Source organism: Hyperolius riggenbachi, chromosome 9 (assembly GCF_040937935.1).
Source record: "Hyperolius riggenbachi isolate aHypRig1 chromosome 9, aHypRig1.pri, whole genome shotgun sequence".
Lineage (NCBI taxonomy): Eukaryota > Metazoa > Chordata > Amphibia > Anura > Hyperoliidae > Hyperolius > Hyperolius riggenbachi.
In genome coordinates, this window is record NC_090654.1 from 67537014 (window position 1) to 67561637 (window position 24624).

General features: G+C 45.0%; 1 protein-coding gene across 1 annotated transcript in view; it reads right to left on the reverse strand.

The window, feature by feature from the left end:
• The window catches only part of DOCK3 (dedicator of cytokinesis 3), a 377696-nt gene that overhangs the window by 294936 nt on the left and 58136 nt on the right, over positions 1–24624 (reverse strand). Inside the window, 1 exon segment of the mRNA XM_068252991.1 lies at positions 19555–19595. Within this exon segment, the coding sequence (XP_068109092.1) occupies positions 19555–19595 (41 nt within the window).

Genomic DNA, 24624 nt, shown 5'->3' on the forward strand with positions numbered 1-24624 from the left:
GCAAAATAAAAAAATGAGTTTCACTTACCTGGGGCTTCTACTAGCCCCATGCAGCCATCCTGTGCCCTCGTAGTCGCTCACTGCTGCTCCAGTCCCCCGTTAGCAGCTTGCCGACCTCGGAGGTCGGCGGGACGCATTGCGTACATTTTTACGCATTGCGTACATTTTTACGCATTCCCGCTAGTGCAGGAACATTAACACATACATTTTTTTTTTGCATTACTGGTCCAATGCGTAAAAATTGACTTTTGTTGAGCATGTGTATGAGGCTTTACACACAAATATATCAACATTGAAATGCAAACAAAGATTGTTATCTCCAGTCTGGATGCGGATTTGAAGCTGAATAGCCTTTGCATAGCAGGACAAAGTGCTGTGTTTAACTATTTCAGTGATGTTTTGCTACAATTTTTTTTGTGATAGTAGCTTTAAAGCTATAAGGAATCTTTTAGAGCAAAGTAGAAATGCTGACTTTCAGACCACTTTAAACATCACCTGAATTGAGGAATATGGAGGCTGTCATATTTATTTCCCATTAAACAATACCAGTTGCCTGGCCTACTACAGATCTTTCATGCGCCGGTAGTGTCTTAATAACACACCTGAAACAGGTATTAGAGATAGGTATTATTAGAGATAGGTAGGTAGGTATTAGTGGCAGCGGATCAGCAGGACTGCCAGGCAATGTGCATTGTTTAAAAGTACTACGTAGAAAAAGAACAGAGGCACCAACAGGATAAAATCAAGTTGCTAAAAAGTTTAAAACTGCTTTGGAGGCAGTGGTGGACTTACCCCCTGTAAGCAGACACTAGAAACTGTCTATTCAAATAAAAAACATTTATTGGTATACTCCAAAGGGGTTGCAATGCGTTTCACAGGAGTAGACCTGCTTCATCAGGCAATAAAATATAGGAGGCTAGGAGCACACAACAGTATTCGGTCCGGGTAACACCTGGCGCCTCAGCAATTATTATCCACCCCTGGTGGAGGGGGATACCCCTTTTTCTCCTATCTACAGGCTTCTTAATCCTGAGGGAGGACAGGACAATCTCCTGTCCTCCCTCAGGATTAAGTGGTTGCCTGGAGGTAACCCTGGTTTGTGAGTATAAACTTGTACTCTTTTTCACAATCCCAAAAATTGTCAGTACATACTACACTATATTGAGCTCTCGGTTTCTCTTTTCTACATATTGTTTAAAAGTAAATAAATATGGCAGCCTCCATATCCCCCTCACTTCAGGTGTGCTTTAAGCAAACCTATAAGTTGTCGTAAAGCTGGAACATAGGGCCTGAGGCAATAAAGTATGGTAAAGTTACCATGTGCAGGGAGCACACAGACATTTTACCGTGCAGTGTTCTACTGCTATGAGCTGAGCCTATGGCGCCTTAGACTCAGCATTTTATGATACCCTGGGTGCCTCTTTTCCCCTCTGTTCTTGCCCAAGGACTCCTTACTGAATATGTGCTAGCTTACTGAACAGGAAGACCTGAGATTGGAACCCTAGTCTCCTGTGTCAGAGGCAGAGTCCTCAACCAGTACACTATCTAAAGCTACCACTGTTTTAGGCCTGGAACCCACTAGAGCATTTCGTTCTGGGAGCACTTTCAATCGCTAGCGGTTTCCCTAAACGCTCTGCCAATGTAAATGGATGGGACTGACCCCACTAGAGCCATTGCAGTTAAGGAAATCGCAATCGCAGAACATGCAGCATTTTGTGAGCGTTTCCATTCTAATGACTTGTAAAGGAGCAGGTAAATCGCTTGCAAAACGCTATTACAAATCGCTAGCGATAGCGTTTTGCTCTTTCTAGTGTGTTTCAGGTCTTAAACTGTTTTTAAGTGTTATATACTTTTTGGGGTACCTCCCTCCCAAGTTGGCTTTACGCTTGTTCCAGATCCAACACTACTGAAACCAAGCAATCAGCACGGCACTAACTGAACTGACATTTTTATAACCACTAAATGAAGGCAGCAGCCTCTACTGTCTTCTCATTAAAGGCATCGATTAATGAGCTGCTAGCTATTATCTAATACTGTCATTTGTCTAGAACTGCAAACAGGCAATAAATAGCATTTCTTCTCAGAACATTTTACACCTCCCTTCTCTTGCATGCCCCCTGCTGGTGGGGTACAGCCACAATGTCAGTCACTGGGGTGAACCACTTTGTTACCAGCTGGCAGGGTCGTCCCTGGCGACCCCACTCCAAAACCTCAGTACTTCTATTAGCAGTGGTCTCTGGAACAGGGTGACCCTGACACGTGGGGGCACTGCCACCCTCTGCCCAGGGACACACAGACTGAGGTGGGGTCACAGAAGAGGTCTGGAATGCTCTGAAGACTCTTCATATTCTATGTGGGGGTCACCTGCGCCTCTGTGCACAGCCCCCCAGCATCCTTTCAGGGTTTCTATGGAGATGTGAGGAGAGAGGCAGCAATGGGCAGAGTATAAAGCCACCATTGTGCATCCTCCTCAGACTCTCTCCCTCCTGCTTGCCCCATCTGCACCCCCCATCACTTATTCTTTTTCTTCTTCCTGTTTTTCCCACACCCCTCTTTATGTAAATCCTGCCTCATTATCTCTAGCATCACTCTCATGGATCAGCAGAGGTATGAAACCTATTTGTGGCTCTCTGTCCCAGGATACCAGGCACACCAGCACGCCACAGTTTTCTGCCAAAGAAAATACATGCACACACACACTCACATATTCTGTACATGCGTGTGTACACACAAACACACGCACACGCACGCACTCACACATTGATTTTTATTCTCAGCCAGCTTTGTGAGGTGCTTCAATCTGTGTCTTCCTAACTGGTATAAAGCTTAGTACACACACGAGAGAATTGTCACTCATTGGGGGATCGAGAAACGATCCCTTGAGCAACAGTTTGTGGAACGATGCTGTACAGACAAATCCTGAGCTTTGAGGCCAGCTATGTACTCTGTTGCTATGGAGGTGGGTGGAGGGATGACAATCAGCGGACGACAGATCACTTCAATTGGTTGGCGGGGCTTGTAATAGGTATTGCAAATAGTTTTGTTCAGGAATCGGGGGTCATTAAGATACAGACAGGACAAACGACAGGACGGATCTTTAACAACACCCGATGGCTAAGCAATGTCGATTGGTGGCTGCTGTACAAGCACAATGATCGGTTATCAGCTATATCAGACTACGGTTATTGCATGTGTGTATGTAGCTTAAAGGACTTCTGAGGTGACAAAAGAAATCAAGCTTTACTTACCTGGGTCTTCTTCCAGCCCATAGAAGTCACGTGTGTCCCTCGCAGCAGCTCCGGTCTTCTCTGGGGTCCTGCTGGCAGCCTCTACAGATCGCTGACCTCAGATGGGTCGGTATCTTCTGCACATGCACGGGATGCTCCCGGTGACGTGGGCGGGTTGTTAGGCCCATCTGAGGTCAGCGATCCTTAAAGGCTGCCATTGGGGCCCTGGAGAAAACCAGAGATGCGGTGAGGGACACAAATGACTTCTAGGGACTGGAAGAAGCCCCAGGTACGTAAAGCTACATTTCTTTTGTCGCCTCGCTTATCCTTTTGAATACATGCACGGGATTACTGTCGCCTATCAGGGATGGGGAAATGATGCCTCGGATGACCACTCACAGCCAATGCTGTACAAGCATATTGAAGATTGTTGCACAATGGAGCAGCTTCCCACTGATCCTTAAGCAACGTTTAGCAGACGCAGTACACACCATAGATAGGCAAATGATCATCAACCGAACTGGTCATTATCAGCTGACCTATATATCTAATGTGTGTGCGTACTGTTACACTACAAATCCCAGCATACCCTTCCAGCTTTCATCTCTTCACCTGGTACGGATGGAGACATATGGAAGATCAGCTCATCTTTATTCCAAACAACACATATTGAAATGTGTCTTCATTTTTTCTTCTACGTAGAAATAAATTACAATAAAAGTGCTACTCTGTCCACAAATGTGTCAATTTTGGTGGATACTGGACACCAGCTAATTGGTACCTTCTTCTATCTCTCTGGGGGTCAAGCTGCCTATACATCTACTGCAGCCTGATTGACCATCTGATTCAATCATTTGAAAACTGAATGAAAATCGGTGGCAAAACAAGCGTTGCCAATCGATAATTTAACGATTTTGGGCCGTAATCAGTCCAATGTATCGCTCACGCATGCTGGAAATTCTAAGTCTGAAGTGGTGCATCCGGTTGACAGCCAACGAATGCTACGGACCCCCGGCCGCTGTCCCCACAAATATAAAATTCCCTCCATGCCTTCCCGAGATCTCACCTGTCTAGCAGCCACGAGTCCCAGTCCCCTCCACTGTCTCCCCCGTGTGGCACCAGGCGCATGTGATGTCACACACACGCCACATGGTATACTCGCCACCAGGTGGTGACTGCGTGTGACAGCGGCAGCTCAGGGGAGACAGCGGAGAAGAATGGCAGACGTGGAAGCTAGACAGGGGAAACTTACAAAGCAAGAGTACTTTGGGGACATTAACATTTGGGGGGTGGCAAGGTGGGCAGAATTGGTGGCATCGCAAGGCAGATTCCTGATACATTTCATGTTGAAATCTATTGGGAATCTGCCTGCAGTGTATGGGCAGAGGCAACAGAACTCTCTCCGATCTGATTCGATCAGAGAGACATCGGTCTCTTGGTCAATCTGCCCATATATAGCTAGGTGTATGGGCACCTACAAAGTGTTGAATCTCTGAACTGTTGGGTTTACAGGTCTGCACAGCTGCCAGCCCAATACACAGGGCACCCTGCTTAACCACTATTACAGGAGTTTCCACTTATGTTATATTAGGAGGGACAGGAACATGTAATGGGGGATGGGAACACTGCAGGGAAGCAAATGTAGTCTGGAGCTACGGCAGGAAAATCTCGTCACTGCAGTCTGCCGACTGTAAGAACACATTAGCTGTCAGCAGGTGTCTCATCCCACTCTACCTGTATCACAGAGACTGCTGAGAAAAATTACTAAATGTCTTTCCAACGCCTAACGCTGTAATATGGAGTATAGTGCAAACCTGTAGCAGCAGCAGCAGCAGCAGCAGCAGCATATATATATATATATATATATATATATATATATATATATATATATATATATATATATATATATATATATATATATATATATATATATATATATATATATATATATATATATATATATATATATATATATATATATATATATATATATATACACACACAGTGAGTTGCAAAAGTATTCGGCCCCCTTGAAGTTTTCCACATTTTGTCATATTACTGCCACAAACATGAATCAATTTTATTGGAATTCCACATGAAAGACCAATACAAAGTGGTGTACACATGAAAAGTGGAAAGAAAATCATACATGATTCCAAACATTTTTTTTACAAATAAATAACTGCAAAGTGGTGTGTGCATAATTATTCGGCCCCCTTTGATCTGAGTGCAGTCAGTTGCCTATTGACATTGCCTGATGAGTGCTAATGACTAAATAGAGTGCACCTGTGTGTAATCTAATGTCAGTACAAATACAGCTGCTCTGTGAGGGCCTCAGAGGTTGTCTAAGAGAATATTGGGAGCAACAACACCACAGAGTCCAAAGAACACACCAGACAGGTCAGGGATCAAGTTATTGAGAAATTTAAAGCAGGCTTAGGCTACAAAAAGATTTGCAAAGCCTTGAACATCCCACGGTGCACTGTTCAAGCGATCATTCAGAAATGGAAGGAGTATGGCACAACTGTAAACCTACCAAGACAAGGCCATCCACCTAAACTCACAGGCCGAACAAGGAGAGCGCTGATCAGAAATGCAGTCAAGAGGCCCATGGTGACTCTGGACGAGCTGCAGAGATCTACAGCTCAGGTGGGAGACTCTGTCCATAGGACAACTATTAGTCATGCGCTGTACAAAGTTGGCCTTTATGGAAGAGTGGCAAGAAGAAAGGCATTGTTAACAGAAAGCATAAGAAGTCCCGTTTGCAGTTTGCCACAAGCCATGTGGGGGACACAGCAACCATGTGGAAGAAGGTGCTCTGGTCAGATGAGACCAAAATTGAACTTTTTGGTCAAAATGCAAAACGCTATGTGTGGCGGAAAACGAACACTGCACATCACTCTGAACACACCATTCCCATTGTCAAATATGGTGGTGGCAGCATCATGCTCGGGGGGTGCATCTCTTCAGCAGGGACAGGGAAGCTGGTCAGAGTTGATGGGGAGATGGATGAAGCCAAATACAGGGCAAACTTGGAAGAAAACCTCTTGGAGTCTTCAAAAGACTTGAGACTGGGGTGGAGGTTCACCTTCCAGCTGGACAATGACCCTAAACAAAAAGCCACGGTAACTATGGAATGGTTTAAAACAAAACATATCTATGTGTTAGAATGGCCCAGTCAAAGTCCAGATCTAAATCCAATTGAGAATCTGTGGCAAGATCTGAAAACTGCTGTTCACAAACGCTGTCCATCTAATCTGACTGAGCTGGAGCTGTTTTGCAAAGAAGAATGGGCAAGGATTTCAGTCTCTAGATGTGCAAAGCTGGTAGAGACATTCCCTAAAAGACTGGCAGCTGTAATTGCAGCAAAAGGTGGTTCTACAAAGTATTGACTCAGGGGGCCGAATAATTAGGGTTAAATCTCCCGCCCCCCCCCCCCCCCCCCCCCCAGGCGGCGCCCCAGTTCCATTTATTACGCTTAGTTTACTATGTTTATTGGCGGTGCTGCATTTATCGGCAGCACTGTGCTCCGGGCAGTGCAGCTAAGTGTGGCTATAGGAAAGGACAGCTTAAAGGGAGACTCTAACCTAAACACCATGGCGGGACTGGTCAGAACAAAGCATAGAGAAATGTCTCTAAATTGCTATGAGTCATTTTAAAGGAAAAGGAAACTCAGTCTCACAGAGTGTATTTTAATAAACATTGGATTCTGGATACGTGAGTTTTCTTTTTACTGTTAGAAAAGCAATAAACATTAGCTTAAAAAGTAAGCCCTTTCATCTTCTGAAATAGGACCAAACTCTGCCTGACCTCTTCATAGGAAGCCCTGTGTTGAGGAGGAATTAAGCTTGAGTTGTTAGTTGATTCCATGTATTACAATGTAGCAAACGTATTGAAGGGACATGTTGACATAAGTCCTCCTTAGAACTAGAAACGGAGAATCAGGTGTAGTATTTAGGAGAATGGGGAAAAAGCTCAAAGCAGATGATAACATTCACGATGTTATGGGTGACCAAAAACAACCATTTTAGAGCTTAGAAGGAAATATGTAGGCTTTGGACAGCCCCCCTATTGGATACAGTCAGATTGCTCACTCACTTGGTAGCAATTGAACAATTTTCTTTGCCTGTGCATTTCTTGAGATTAGGTAAGTTTCCTCCACTCTATAAACACAGTAGATTTGTTTAACTGAATGGCGCGTCAGTTCATTTGTTTTTCTACTAGGCTGTGTTCCTTTTTTCTTTTTCTCACTGTAAGGCTGGGTCCACACTAGGCACAGGGTGACAGCGGACAGCGGAGACATTCTCCCCCCCCCCCCCCCTCACCTGGATCCCTCGCCCCTGCTCCCCCTCCAGCTAGTAATTTAAAATTAATCTAATCTATCAATGTAGCAAGCGGCGAGCTAATGTAGCAAGCAGCAGCGAATGGGGAACTTACTTCCTTGCGTCCCACCGCTGCCGCGTTACCTCCTGTAATGCCGCCCTCTGTTGTTCATTGGACGGCATTACAGGAAGTGATGCGGCAGCGGTGAGACGCAAGGAAGTAAGTTCCCCGCTCGCCGCCGCTTGCTACATTGATAGATTAGATTTATTTAAACTTATTGAAATTATTGAAACTAGCTGGAGGGGGAGCAGGGACGGGGGACCCAGGTGAAGGAAGGGGGGGGGCGTCCCCCCTCCCCATTGACCGCTGTCACCCCCGTCCTGGCTGCTGTCACCCTCCAGCATGGAGGCCCCCTCTCTCCCCACAGGCTGGGACACAGAAAACTGATCCGTTTCTGTGTCCAAAACTGCCTGTGTAGAGGTGGATCTGTTTTCCTATTGCCTGCCACTACCATTCCGTGCATCAGGATCCAGATGCGTTGCGGGAAAATGCAGCAAATCTGGACGTTTTGAAAATGGGTCCCTGCAAACGCATACGGATCTGCTTTTTGATTCGGGTGAAGACGGCTGTTATTTTTAACATTGCTATCCGTGGCTCCGGTTTTCATCAGGTTTTAAAAACGGAGCCACGGATACGTTACCGGACCTAGGGCCATATTCTATTGCTGAACTCGCCAAACTTTAGACCCCCCCAGGCGGAAAAGAACTCGCTTGGGCGATATAATCGCCCAGCGAGTTCTTAACACCGAATCCAATTACCCTTATCATGTCTCCGGGAAGCGATGCTTCCTGGCAGACATGAGCGTTAGCTTAGACCTGCAAAAAGCAGGTCTAAACTAGCTAACGCACGTCGTCACCGCTGCATCTGGGGGTCTCCTTTAATAAGGAGACCCCCAGAGCTCCCCGTCGGGTCGCCGCACAGTTTAGAAGCCCCCGCCCAGCTCTGCACCGGCACCCCTGCTGGCATACATACCGCCGCAGATCACCCGCCGCCTCTCGCCGCAAAATCCGTCGCGTAATTACAGTGTATCTAACACTGTAATTACTGTCGGCATAGAAGGAGCCCGGGCAAAGCATCTTTGAATCTGCAGCCTGGGCTCCCCATTGGTCCGCTGTCTAAACCAATAAAATGGCTCAGACAGCGGACCAATGGGGAGCCCAGGCTGCAGATTCAAAGATGCTTTGCCCGGGCTCCTTCTATGCCGACAGTAATTACAGTGTTAGATACACTGTAATTACGCGACGGATTTTGCGGCGAGAGGCGGCGGGTGATCTGTGGCGGTATGTATGCCAGCAGGGGTGCCGGTGCAGAGCTGCGCGGGGGCTTCTAAACTGTGCGGCGACCCGACGGAGAGCTCTGGGGGTCTCCTTATTAAAGGAGACCCCCAGATGCAGCGGCGGAAGATGGCGGCGGAAGATGGCGGCGGGCGAGTGCGCATGTGTGGGGAGTGAGGCCGTGGTGCTGATGGACAGCACCACAGCGTAAACCTCACTCCCCATCGCTCGGTAAAAGGGAGCATCGCTCAGGCTTTCGCCTGAGTAATGCTCCCTAACGATCGGCCATCGCGCGAAGGATATGGACAATAGGATTTGCCGGTAATCCTCGCGCGATGGCAAGGTGATAAATAGCTCGCATCTGCAAGCTGCTTATCACCTTGAATAGGATATGGCCCCTAGTGTGAACTAGCCTTAAGGGTTAAGAATGCAGATTCCAAATGACACTTTCTGCATGACTGCAAGACTCTCAAAACAGGGTAAGGAGGCATCACTATATTTATTTTGTTTTTAGGTCATGTGACTGACTTTTCTAAAAATAATCTCCCTGGAATGGCTGCATCAAATATGATAATTGGGTGACTATTGACAAACTCTTCTATTTACCTTCTGGTAACAATGAAAAATCCAGAAGAATAAACTTTGGCTTTAGGCCAGTTTCACACCAACAACCGTTGTTATAGGTGCGGTGCGATTGAAGGATCGCACGCTAAAAATAGGCTTCAGACATTACCGCGGCATTGCGCGGTAATCTCCCTTCTAGCTGCACGCCAAACAAAAATTGAGGCTCTCTAGATAGCAAGCGCTGCTGAAGCACTGCAGTGAGAGTAATCCCAGAAGATTACAGGTGTCACAGCGCTTTGCTTATTGCTGGTGATCTCCTTAAATATAGGAGGTTCACCTTAAAGGACTTCGGAGGCCAAATAACAAATCTATTTTTACTCACCTGGGGATTCTTCCTCGCAGCCGTCTGAGTCCCTCGCCGCAGTCCCGGTCCTCTGTGTAGTTCCGTTTACCGTCTCGACCCAGCAGGCAGGTCGGGTCATCTGCACCCACATGTCCACGTCATCTGGCGCGTGCTGAGGGACTCAGACGGCTGCGAGGGGCTGGAAGAATCCTCAGGTGAGTAAAAAATAGATTCGTTATTTGGCCTCGGAAGTCCTTTAAATGTGAGGGAGGAGGGAAGTGAAGGAGGCCCAGTAGGTTTTCCCAGTGTGGGGCCCAGAAACTTCTGATGGCAGCCCTGTCAATTCGAAAAATCGCATTGTGATCTCGTTTAGTGGAAACAGGCTCTTAAAGCTATTTTTATCTGCAGCTGTGTATGCAAGACTGCAATTACTAATTTGCTAACCTCTCAACAACCTTCACTATGGTCTAATATGACCTTGGCGATAGATATAAATTCTTTCCATACGTTTGCAGACAAAGCTTAATAAATCCAGGGAGAATCTGAAGGATCCCTGCCATGCACTGAGGAGGACTAAAAGTCTGAAACAGGCTTTCTGCTTGTTGGGTTGATAAGGGGTCGTTTCCACTATCGCGAATCCGCATGCGTCTAACGCATGCGGATTCGCACATGTAATGCAAGTGGGTGGGCCTGTTTCCACTGTAGTGTTGTTGAGGTGCGTTTTTTTCAGCAGTGAAAAACGCACAAAAGAGCTGCAGAATTCGCCTGCGAGTGGAATGCATGCGAATCGCCGCTAATGTATTTAATAGGAAATTCGCATGCTGTTTTGGTATGCGAATTTTCATGCGAATTCGCATGAAAATTCGCATCTGCATGCGAATTTTGCCGCAGCGATTTCGCAACGCAATAGTGGAAACGAGCCCTGAGGCTCTTTAAAATGTAAAGCTATAGGCTGGCTATACTCCAACGGTTCTGGATGTAAGCCTGGCTTTAGGGGCATAAAGAAATAATCTCCATATTCAGTAGTGATGCATTGAGGATAACAACAATCGCTCGCTTAAAACTGAATTATCGCAAATACCTTCTGTTTTAAGACAGCAATTCACACTATGCATTATGTTTTTAAAGGAGTTATAAACCAAATAATGCTTCCCCCCCCCCCCCCATGCTCTACTTACCCGGGGCTTCCTCCAGCCCCTTTCAGCCGACACATCCCACGCAGCATCACCGCTTGCAGCCGCCGTGTCCCGGCCGGGGCAGAGCACCACTGTCAATCAAGTCCATGTTGTTACAGTGTACTGCACAGGCGCAGTAGTTCTGCACAGTACACTGCGGACAACATGAACTTGATTGACAGCGACCATTATTTGGTTGATAACTCCTTTAAAAGCTCTCCGATGTAGGAGAACTTTAAAAAGTAAAGCCTGCAGTAAATTCCTCCTCCACTTGACATGACTGCCGCCATTTTGTCTCTCTGCTGCAGACCTCAGTGCTCTTCCCTTGGTAACAGGCTTCCTCCATGTGTAACTTATCTACAGAAGGGTTTCATGAATTATTTAAAGCAAATTTGAAGCAAAAAAAAAGTATGATATAATGAATTGTAGTACAGATAATGAATACAACATTAGTAGCAAAGAAAAGAGTCTCTTGTTTTTATTTTCAGTAATATAGCTTTTTTTTTATATAACATTGCATCATTCTGTCATATTTGCAGTTCACAAACCACACTCTGTATTTTAAACTATAAACACAACAGAGCTAAAGACCTTTTGAACTTTCCTGCTGTAAAACCTTATCTCAACCTGTCTCTCAACTGTTTCTTGGTTGTTTTAGTGCTTCAGAATACAGGACTGTCCTTGACCCAAAGTTTGGTCGAAGAGCTCAGAGAAGCTCTTTTGCATAGATAACAACTGAAGTTTCTTAACTCTTCCTGTGCTGGAAAACAATACGAGACTCATATCTGTGCTACTAATGTTCTTTCTTATGGTGCCCATACACGATACAATAAAAACGTTCGATTTTCCCGTTTATTCGATCTAAATGATCGAATTGAATGAAAGTTGAAAATATTTTTTTTTTCGATCAAGAAATTCGAACGATTATCCCGTTTTTTCGGGAAAAATGATCGGACATGCTGGAAAAATCTTTATATTCGATCTAACAGAATAATCGAACTAAATTATCTAATTGAAAAATTGTACCATGTATGGCCACCTTTAGCTGTACTATACATACAATTCATTATCTCATAAGTTTATTTTCGCGTCAGGTTTGCTTTAAATCTGTCATTGCTTTTGTTGTATGAATTCATACCTGAGGAAAGGTTCCCTTTACATTTTGCTACCACACAAGCGGTGCTGCACGGGGAGTTTTTGGCAAGACAAGAGCTCCGAGTTTTAGTTGATTTTCCTCCTCCTATAGCGGGATGAGAGGAGATTTCCGCTGAGAGCCCAGATTCACTGAGCCCAAGGTCATTGGAGGTCCGTGTTCACGAGGGCGAAAGTGTAATTGGAGCGCGGACAATGTGACTCCAATGAACAGCCAGAAGTGAAAGAGACAGCAAGATGACAGAACAGGAGCCATTACATCCATGCTGGCATTTTCTCTGTCCGCCAGCGGCAGGACGCATTACCAGAGGTCTGCTGACCCTCCTCTCAACACATGAAGCATTTATAAGAGGCCGGCAATGTAAAAAGATAAGAAGAATTTTATCAGGGCAGCAAGTGGCACAAAAACATGATGCACTGGATGACTTCTGATCAGCTGTGCTTTCAATCAGTGTCATTGTACCAAGGAAGGGTAGTGTACACACGCAAAGTGACTATTGCCCGTAGGGATCCTTCAGTTTGTGGCCAAGTGCTGCACTGATGTGTCGCATACCTACAGGCAAACGATGCATTCTGTTGCTAAGGAGGGAGGAGGAGAAACGATGATGAAGCATAATGAGCAACCTCCCAGGGCTAAGGAGAGGAACAATGTGCTAGTGTCACCAGGCCGGGATTGGGATCGATCCTTTGGGGGATAGTTCGGTACCTGATGCTATACAGACGCGTTACCAGCCTCTAGGCTAGCAATGCGTCTGTAGGGGGAAGGATGGATGAAGTGCAACTGCTTCCATTGGGCTGGCAATGGGGGGGCGGAGCACAATGCACTCGGCGGGCGCTCAGGCATCAGATCTATTAGTTCAGGTTCCCTTAGTGGTTTTATGCAATCAGGAACTTTGTTTGAAAAAAAATGAGATGTTAACACATTATAGCACTTTTCTCCAGTCAGACTCAAAACACTTAAGAGCTGCAGCTGCAAAGGGCACGGCCAGCAGGCCACCCTGAAGCGCCGGGGAATCTGGTCCATGTAAATATGGATACTTAGGTGAACGCTGGAGACTGTCATTGAGGTGATTACATCGCATCCATTAATGCACATTGTACTTGTGCCTTTGTGGTTAATCTTTCATAGAGATGCTAGTTTCACCATGTGGTGGTGTGGAGGGCGCATACATGAAAAGAGGCACCTGTAAAAAAGGACGCAGGGGATTCCTGCTTGTAGAATATCATTAAAATTACTGATATTCTACTACTGAATTTCAATAGCAAAATACTGGCAATCTTTACAGATATTTTACTATGACTGACCCTAACCCTACTCTCACAAAGAACCCCCCTTCTACCAATGCCTAACACTGATCTGTCCCTCTAGCTATGCCTAACCCCCCCCCCCCCCCCCCTTGAGCACCTAACCACCTACCCACTGGTGTCCCCCAATTCTTAAAGAAAACCCGAGGTGGAATTTTTACATCTTAATAGGACACAGGGGCATGTTCTGTGCACAATGACATGCCTCTATTGCCGCTGCTAGTCCCCCCATGGCTCTGTTGTCCCCCCTGAAAATAGCGCCTGGCTAGAGACAATCTGCTTGTCGCTAGCCGTCTGTTTACCTGAGACTTGTCAATCATCAACCTCCATATTGCCCCCTCCTTTACAGGCTTCCCCTACTAATGGAGAAGGCAATGCGGAGGTCAATGATTGACAAGCCTGTAGCCTGGCGCTATTTTCAGGGGGGACAGCTCAGCCATGGGGGCACTAGCAGCAGCAATAGAAGGACACAGAGGCATGTCATTGTGCACAGAACATGCCTTTGTGTCCTATTAAGATTTTGAAAAATTCTGCCCCAGGTTCTCTTTAACCATCCCCCCCTGGTGGCACCTAACCCTAACTCCACCGCCCCAGCCAAAAACCTTAACTTCCCTCCCTGCCACAGACCCGCAATTTGCAGCAATGAAGTGAAGTTTGGGCTCCCAGAGGCACCTGATAAAATCACAGCTGCCGAGTCTTCCTGCTATGAAAATTACAGCATTACATAGCGGGTGCCGGCCCCTTGCCACAAATCATGGTGGCTCCAGCCACCCAAATTTCCCTTCTTTGCTGCTAATCGCAGCTTTTATGATGAGCTCCTACGGCGGCGCCCTTTTTTTGTTTCAGTGGAGTGGTCCTTTAGATGCGCTAGAAACACTACATTTATATCCATGAGTTTAAACGTTATATTCTTACTGGATGCAATGAATCTTAACCTAAGCATAAAGGGGTGGGTTGATTATGGCCCTCTGTGCCAGTACAATTGATTTCTCTTCAATTGCAATTCAACTGGATACTCATCGATTCCTACACCACATTGCACGTTCAGCGTCGACAGATTCCAGCAGAAATTTATCCAGCACCAGTTGAACTATAAGAATGATACCACTCCCGTCATTGCAAGGCTAAGCAACCATGTATGCCCCACGACTTTCCAACATTTCCAGTTAAACTTTCGATTGTTAAACTGCCCGAAATTGATTTCAAGTGAAATAACTGGAAATGTTGGTGGTACCAGATGTCCAACAAATTCAATCTAAGCGATTGCATTGGCTGAATAAAAATTGATATGTGTGCCTTTTTATTGTATGTTTTCAATATCAGATATGTTGTCTTTGTGTTATGTTCAGTTAAATTTAGGGTGTAATTGACTTGTAAATCATCTCATTATGTTTCTTTTGACATTTTTTACAAACATCCCAATTTAGGGGGAAATGGCTTGTAAGAATGAAGAGAATGAAGACTTCCTCAAATAACTTCTGCCTAAAATATCAATTAAAATTCAACCAGAAAAGCCTGTTCCTCTGATGATCAAAAGCGGGTGAGAGCACATGGAGTGAGTGGCGGGCATTGAGTGGTCTCCTAGCTTTGTAGAAAGATCACAATGACAGCATTCCAACTGATATTTGACCGGATTTCTCCTGACGTCTTGGTTGAAAATGTAAGATGGTGATCAAGGTTAATATTTAATTTCAGGTTAGAGTATAGAGTCTTAACCTGATATACCAAAAGTCTAATTCATGGCCACTTTAAAGGGAACCTGAGGTGAGGGATATGGAGGTTGCCATATTTATTTCCTTGTAAACAATGCAGCCCCGTTGCTCTTCTGGGATGAGTAGTGTCTGAGTCAAAACCCTGGAAAAAGGACACGGCTAATCCAGTAAAACTTGATTCAGCATACCTGATCTGCTGCATGTTTGTTTAGGGTCTATGGCTAAAAGTGTTACAGACACAGGAGGACTGCCAGGCAACTGGTATTGTTTAAGAGGAAAGAAAAATATGGCAGCCTCCATATCCCTTTTACCTCAGGTTCCCTTTAAAGTACCTCTAAACTGAGAGGCAACTTTTAAAGAGACACTGAAGCGAAAAAAAATATATGATATAATGAATTGGTTGTGTACTATGAATAATTACTAGAAGATTAGCAGCAAAGAAAATATTCTCATATTTTTATTTTAAAGAATATAGTGTTATTTCTAACATTGCATCATTCTCTAATATGTGCAGATTACACAACACTCAGCATTCAAAATGAGTCTTTCAGAGCAGTCTGTGAACTAATGACCTCTCCTCTGCCAGAGGAAAATAAATTTGTTTACTTACAGTTGAGATAATAAAAGTCAGAAGACTTTGAAAGTCGTAGAGCTTAATGGCTTTTTTGCATAGAGATAACAACTGGAGTTTCTTAACTCTTCCTGTACTAGAAAAAATTAGACTGATGTATCTGATCTTAATGTTTTATTTCTTAACTGTACTACACATACAAATCAAAATATCATAATTTTTTTTTCGCTTCAGTGTCTCTTTAAACAATGCCAGTTGCCTGGGGTCCTGTTGATCTCTTTGGCTGTAGTAGTATCTGAATCATACACCTGAAAGAAGCATGTGGCTGATCCAGTCATACTTCAGTCAAACATCTTAGCTACATGCTTGTTCAGGGTCTATGGGTAAAAGTATCACAGGCAGAGGATTAGCAGAACAGCCAGGCAATTTGTATTGAGTAAAAGGAAATAAATATTTCAGCCTTCAAATCTCTCGGTTTGGGTTCGGGTGCCCTTTAAAGGGAAGGCCGAGCACAATAAAAATAAAAAATCCACTTACCTCGGGCTTCCTCCAGCCCCTGGCAGCCGTCCTGTGCTCTCGCCGCAGCTCCGGTGGCTCCGTCTCCTTCGGTGCAGATGCCGATCTCGCCAGGTCTGCATCTGCTTGCGCTTCACCGTGAGGCTCAGTCGGCACTCACATCATCCGGCCTGTACAGCGCAGGCACAGAACTACTACCGGTGTGCCTGCGTAGTACAATCCTGATGACGTCAGCACGACTCTGAGACCAGTCGCACAGGCGCACTGGGCATTTTGCACCGGAGGCTGGGGGCGAAGCTGCGGCCAGGGAACAGGAGGGCTGGCAGGGGATGGAGGAAGCCCCAGGTAAGTGGATTTTTTTTTTTATTTTGACGGTGCTCGGATGTGTCCTTTAAGTCATCTTATTTCTCTCTAGGCTATTCTTGTAGACGATCTGTGAATTCTCGTTGTATGGTTGCCAGTAAAATGACGTGATGGAGAAGAGACGGATAGAGATAGAAAGTGGAGCGGTGAGAGACGGTCAAATGGTCCCCCAGCGCTGTTCGCACAAACATCTGTACAATCTCTGCTGTGATCTGGCATACAATCTGCTCCACAGGGCTCTTCCCGTCTCCTTATTATAGAAGTTCAGCTTTCAGCAGCTCTGATGAACTCATCCCAAGCCTACAATTACATATGCAAATGTGCAGCTGGGAGGGGTGTGGCCTTGATGACTCATGCCTGGGTGACACTGTGCGCACTGTGTGCAGCAAATCCCTAGACTACTACATAGCGGGGGCACCCAGCCAGGCGAGGCTGTGACAGATACACAATGAGAGGCTGGAAGATTGGGGAGGGGGGAGAGGGATACTACAAGGGCAATGAGTGACACTTGAATAGGAAGCAAGAGGAACAACATGTGCTTATATGGGAATATATACCATATATACATACACTTAACCTACGTACACTACTCTAGAGTGATCAGAGGCATCCCCACACGTCACTAACATCATCACACTGAATCACTACCATTTTTCCAGTCCCCTCTGTCACCAGGGCACCTCTCTCTCATTCTCCCACCACCCTCACCACAAAACAGTACAGGCAGCCTGGCTAATAGCCAAGTTACAGCACACGATGGCCACCAGATCCACCATCTGATAGATCCGGCTTCTCTGATCAAATCTGATAAGAGAGGCATCTATTGCCTGACCACACAATGTATGGGTACCGTATTATAAGTGTGCATACTGTGTAATTTTGTGGGCACTGTGGAGAAATCCAAGCTTATTCAGCTGCTATTAGAGGTAATGAATAAGAGGAAATTTTTCCAAATTGATTCAAATTTGGCTGCATTTTGCATGCAGATTTAAATTAGACCAATCAAAATCAGCTGCAGCTGGGGCTGGTCCATTTTCAATCTTAATACAAATTGCAACAAAATTTGCACTTAGCAGGAAACATTTTCAGTTGTGTAGCAAAGGAGCTATGGACCCCGGTGCAAGTTTTACATGGGCCCCCCCAAGCACTCTATACATAACCACTGATACAGCGCACCAAAACCTGCCAAGGACAACACCGTGTCAGAGGTGCAAGAAGGGGATGGGGAACAGCTTGTTAATGATTATTATCATTTAAAGCATTTATAGAAGTGATCTTTACAAGCACAGGACCAATAAAGAGCTAATACTGTGGTTGAGGGAGGGCCCTACGTGGCCCCTCTGGCCCAAGGGTCCTGGTGCGGTAGCAACCTCTGCAACCCCTATTGCTACGCCCCTGGTTCATACATAACCTCTTGTTTCTGTGATAATCCTTAACAGTGTTTCTGCGTACCCTGTGGAGCTCAATCACATACAGAAATCTATAGGGGAGGAGTATCAATTCTTGTCCTGGCATGAAACCCCACCCCCTACTGCAGTAAGTTGTAGTGATGTGCATACAATTCTCCTAACCTGCACTGCAGTTTCTATGAACCCAGGAAAAAGGAATAATCCCATTCCCATCAAACCCACAAACTGCTCATCAGATAGCAAGCAACTGACTTTTAGCAGCGCAGCCCGAGGTATCTCGTTTTAGATAACTTGGGGCAGGGCAGGTGCAGCTGGCTAAACTTGGGTTGCCTAATGCAGCCTATGCAGAGCGGGCACAGGGAGCGCTTCATATTTACCTTTTACAGATGCCGGATTGGGTCTCCTCCACTGAGTGGTGCTGCAATGCCAATATCCTTTTCTGGGTCCCAATCACATGATATGACATGTGATCTGGACCCAGAGGACGATGTCAGTGTAACAACGCCACGCAGTGGTGGAAGGAGGGGGATGGAAGAGACACTTGTTACTGGGTAACAGATCGCCATCAGATGGCAAAATTTCTCTAGATAATTAAAAAATAAAAGAGAAGTATTGACCCTTGTGGGGCGCCACAGCTAATATTTTCTATTTTGAGTATGATCCATTAAGGCTTAGCCTATGATACCTTAGTCAGTTCTCTATCCACATACACACATTTCCCCATAGTCTCGGCATCCTTAACGTCAATGGGATCCGATTAAGAAAAAAAAAAAGCCAGATACTTACCTAAGGAGAGGGAAAGCTCTGGGTCCTAATGAGCCTACCCTCTCCTCTCCCGGTGCCCTTTCTAGTGCACGATCCCCCGTAGCAGCATTCGACCAATTCAGTCAAATGCTGCTATCTCCGCCGCCAAAGGGCGGCTTTGGAAGGCGGGACGCTCCAGACTGCGCACGCGCGAGCGCACTCTATCCCATAATCGCGCATGCGCAGTATGGAGCCACCTGTCTTCCGCTGCCACTGCGACGACGGCACCGGGAGAGGAGAGGGATGGCTCATTAGGGCACAAAGCTTTAGATATGTATCTGGCTTTTTTTATTTTGAATCGGGTACCATTGACTTGAATTTCTGCTCCGAGCTATTGTGGGGAACCATGATAAACGCTCTTGCAAAGTCCAAGTATACCACGTCTTTTGCTTTCCCAGGATCTAGATGTGCATTCACCTCTTCATAACAGCTAAGAATGAAGTTGAGGCAAGACCGATAACAAGTAAATCCATGCTTAAAAAGAATCCCAAACATCAGCGTAGCAACACCTGGGGCTGTTACTAGTGTGATGGCCAAACTTCTGAAGTTGTGATGTAACAGGTTCATTTGTAGGTTAATTATAAAACTAACATTCTTTTAGTAAATGTGTGTACACATACCTGATAGTTACAGGCATGAACTCACCACATATTCTTATTTTTCTTTCTTAGAAATTTTCGTTATATCAAATAAAAAATGAGATGGGGAGCAGCCATATTATATACATTTATTGCTCCAGTCTCCATCCGAACTTACCTTAATATTGGGATTCTTGAATGAGGAACCTCTGTACCAGCCTGGAAAACAAGAGAACCTGTCAGCGTCTCCTTGGGGTTCTGATGTCAGTATGATTAATGTAAGACATTGTTACAGTAAGATACCACCCTGTATATTGCGGAACTCTCATTGGGATCTCTTAATTTCACGGTTTCTAAAAATTAACATTTTGCATGAAAGTACAGATGACGGATGAGAAAATATTGGAAAAACAGTGTCGGCTCCTCCAATTCTGGGCACATATTTCTACCCACAAGTGCAGTGTTCTCCCCAGGCTCTTTTAGCCGGGTGCTCCACCCGGCTAGATTTGGTGACCACCCGGCTGTCATCGGCTCACCTCTTCACCTCCTCCTATGCTGTAAGCAGAGTTGCCCTGCATTTTCAGCTCTACCCACCCGGCTACTATTTCATGCCACCCGGATGGAAAAAAAATTCTGGGGAGAACACTGAAGTCTGTTGTTTTTTTTCTTCAGGCCCCTTTTACACTTGCCTTGCAAGTGTGCATTGCGGTATCCTGCTTTACCGCAGAGTAAGGCAATGACAATGCAAGGCAATGGGGCCTAGCACACTTACCTCATCATATTGCTTGATCTGCCACCGACCTGCCGCAAAGCATGTTACTGTCGGACTTCCGTGGCGACAGAAGTAATGTAAGTGAATGGGCGATGCAGAAATGTTCAATATGTTGGCGCTGCGCATGCACGGAACAACAGAAATACGACGCCGACGGGGAAACCCACAAATCCTTTTGACGTACTTAAAGGGGAACTTTAGCCTCAACAAACATACTGTCATTAAGATTACATTAGTTATGTTAATTAAAATAGATAGGTAATATAATCTCTTACACACCCTGTTTTAAAAGAACAGGCAAATGTTTGTGATTTCATGGAGTCGGCCATCTTTTTCATGAGGGCAGCCATCTTTTTGGTTGAAAGAAGGTGACAGGGAGCATAAGACACAGTTCCAACTGTCCCGTGTCCTGATCACCCCTCCCAGCTGCGCGCGATAGGCTTTAAATCTCAAATTCAAAATTTAAAAAAAAATTGCACCAAAAAAGCAGAAGGAAAACAACAACAACATCAGAAATCCCATCATGCTTTGCACAGCATCAGGGGAAAAATGCCCAGGCAGTTTTCTTCTGTGCAGCTAAAAATGAGGCTTGTATAAGATAAACAAAGTTCTGATGTTGTGAAACTGTTAAAGAAATACCAAGCCTTCTCAGTGCTGCTGAGTAGATTTTTAGTCTGGAGGTTCACTTTAATTTGCAGCAGGTAATACATCAGGCGGCGAGTGGCATGTGGGAGGCGTGGCGCTATGTATATGACCCTGTCTGTGTACTCTGCTGCAGGGTCATTTAAATGCCGCTTTGTGCATTGCGGCGTGGTGGGGGCGGAGCATCACACTGCAAATCCAATGGCCGGGTGTATAATGTGCTTTAATAAAAACAAATGAGATGAACAGGTGGTTCAGGTCAACATGTCCCCTCTTTGAAGGCTTAGCTGGACTGAGTGGATAAAATCATAGAAATTGAGGAAATCATCCTCCTGGCAAGGGATAGGGTGGATCTATACCTTCTGACCTGGGCAGCCTGGTTCAGGTTTAGAGATACCCCCTTATACTGTATAAGAGGTACAATGAGTAAGGTCCAGTGCACACCAAAACTGCTAGCAGATCCGCAAAACGCTAGAGGTTTTTGGAGCTGATTTTAGAGCGACTCTAGGCATGTTTAGAGAGGTTTTGTAAACATGCCTAGCGTTTTCCGGAGCGTTTTTGTGTAGCAGATTTTTATAAATTGTTACAGTAAAGCGGTTACTAACAAGCTTCTGTAACAAAAACGCCTGGAAAACCACTCTGATCTAGCGTTTTTAAGAGCGGTTTGCGCTTTTCCTATACGTTACATTGAGGCAGAAACACTTCTGCAAACCGCAAAAGTGCTGCAGGAGCCACGTTTGCGGTTTGCTATAAACCGCAAACCGCCGGTGTGCACCATCCCATTGAAATACATTAGCCAAGCGTTTTCCAAGGCGGAAGCGGTTTGCGGATCACTTCAAAAACCACTCGGTGTGCACCAGGCCTTAGATCCATTCACCTGCTCTCACTTGGTCTTCACTTTAGTCTCAGGGCCCTTTCACACGGGGCGGTGCTTTATTGTTATTGCACCCCACCGCAGGGCAATGAAAATATATGAAGACTTTCATACTTCTGCAGCACGGTGCAATGGAAGTGATATTTTCGCTGCACCCCCAACGCAGGCCCAAAACTACATTACCGCGCGTCTCCTGCATCGACCTGTGTCAGCCAGGAAGTCATGTTAGTCTATAGCGATGCGGGGATATTTAAAAAGTTACAGATGCAACGTCGTGGTGCGCATGTGCGGAAGCGTATTTTTACAATCCGCTTCCATGCATTTCCACAAACCCTGAAGCAGGAAGTGACCACAAGCAAGCGTCACTTCCTGCTTGGCCCACTGCCAGATGGGGAATACCGTGAAATAACGCGGTATTCCCCAAAGGCCTGTTTCTGACAGAGTGATGCGGTGGTGCGGAAGCGATGTATTGCTGCGGTCGAGTTCTAATGTGAAACCGGCCGCAGGATACTTTCGTCCCCTTCTCTTTTCCTCTTCCCTTTTTTCTTCTATGCTCTCTTTTTTTTTTTTTTTTAAATCTACTGGCGTAAAATGTGCCATAAATTACTTTTTTTCCTATGTTGTTGTCACGTACATTAGATAGTAAGAACCTGACAGGTTTTGGTTTAGCCCATCTTGTCATGGGGACTCTCAAGGTTTTCTTTGTTTTCAAAAGCACTAAGGGCCCGTTCACATTAGGGGCATTTTCCGCCTTTTTTCAAGCGCAGGCGATTTTCAAAATCGCCCACAAAACGCTTGTGCACTGATTCCCTATGAGAGAGTTCACAGCTGAGCAGTTGGTTTCTGATCCGCTCAGCAAAGCGGTGCCTGTACCATTTTTGGGGCGTTTTTGCTATAATGGACAGTATATGAAGAGCGCTAAACGCTCACAAAATAGATTTATGTGGCGATTGTGTTCGCGTTTTTAAGAATAAATACATAATATTTATTATTTTCCGGGTCAAAGAGTTCACTTTCTGACTTGCATCAGGGAGGGAGTAAAAAAAAAACATTCTGAAAAAGCACTTAGAAAAGCGTTTTTACCAAAAATGCAGCACGCAGTGGAGCGCCCGGAGGGAAAAAAAACAGCGCACAAAAACGTTTTTAGGTGTGAATGGGGCCTTAATGAACATCAGTTGCTCAGTCCCACTGCCAGGGTAGGGGAGGGGGGAAGATAGGGGGCCTGCATCTTTGTATAGATCCTTTCCAGGGAGTACTTTTATAAAATATACAGTAAATTAAATACTATGAACCCCCCATGAAGAGAGGGACTAGTCAAAATCTGTCGGTTCTGTCAGATTTTTATTGCCTTCTGTAAGTGACAGCAACATAGGAGAAAAGTAATTTATAGTTTATTTTACTCTGGACGAAATATACTTATGTGCATGTGTTTACATGTATTTTACTTTTTTTTGCAATAGTGGGCCTTTAATTGTTTTTTTGGCATTTTTTTACATTGTTAATAAAATCTGGAATTGTTTAATTATTTGGAACCAGTTAGGAATGTAGTGTATGTGTATTTTCTTTCATTTTTATTTTTCCTTTTTGCATTTACTGTAAGGTGCTCAGTTTACTTAAGCAATGTGATGCTATGTTATTTTTTCAATCTGTTTTCTCAATAAAAGCCTTATTGGGACTGAAGAGGTGGCTGAGGAAAGAGTGGTGACAGAATACGTGTAGTGGAATTGTTTCTGGTGACAGGTAGGACGCACCAGCGTTGTACACGAGTTCCCCGGAGAGATGAAGGGCGCAGGGTGACTGAGGTGACATAGAGGTGTGTGTGGATGAAAGCAGCAGACAAAACGCGTTCAGACAAAAAGTGTCACCGCAGGATACCCCCCACCTCAACTGCAAGCCTGGCGTGCGCTATGCGAGGTGACAGCTCTATCCACTGGCATTGCTTTCTGTCACCAACATAGCATGCCCCATCCTTCCAAAACCTTCCATGCAGGCAGCATTTCATTACAGCACCAACACCCGCTTCTTTATAATCACATGGGCAGACAAATAGGCAGATTGATAGGTAGATAGATTGACAGATAAATGCTACAAGACAATGCAGAAAAGTCTTGGACTCCATACAGTGATCAGCCACAACATTAAAACCACTGAAGTGAATAATATTGATTATCTCATTGTACTGGCACCTGTAAAAGGTAGGAATATATTAGGCAGTTAAAGCAGACCTGAACTCAGGGCTTCCTCTCTGCTCTAAACGATAAGCAACAGCATAATAACCTTTAAAGTAAAAACATTTGTTACAGCTGATAGAAATCCTGCAATAAATCTGCTTTGTGTCTATTTCCTGCTTTCATGAAAGCAGACATAGGGTTAACATCCTGTGTTTACAATTTAGCTGCTCTACCAAAGCAGCTTCCTGACACAGCTGAGAGATCACATTACTGATGATTAGTCACAGATGATGGGGAATTAGACAGGCTAAACTCTCTAAGTACATACAGGGTGGATTTTATCTGTTTTCCGTATAGCTCAGGTCCACTTGAATGGTGTGTGCTTGAAGCAGGAAAAATGGGCAATGTAAAGCTGGCCATACACTAAACAAAAGTTTTATTCGATCAACATTTCTAATGTTAGCAATTAATCAGAAAATGGATTGTCAATTGGTTGAATTAACCAGCACATGCAACACACACTAGAAGCAACATCTGGTAGATCTTTAGAGAAGTATTGAATTCATATCGATCTATATGTATTTCAATAACTCCAATCGCATGTGATGTCCAATCGGTGATGTCACTTGTGCCAAGCTCTCTATTGTTTCCTACATCCATTGAACCCCTGCAAGGCTTGGGAGGTAAGAGGTCTGGGTACAGGGAAAACAGGAGACCCCAGGAACAACGAGCAGCATCAAGACACTCAGGAAGAATAATCTAGCCCACTATGGGCTTCATTCAGTATCT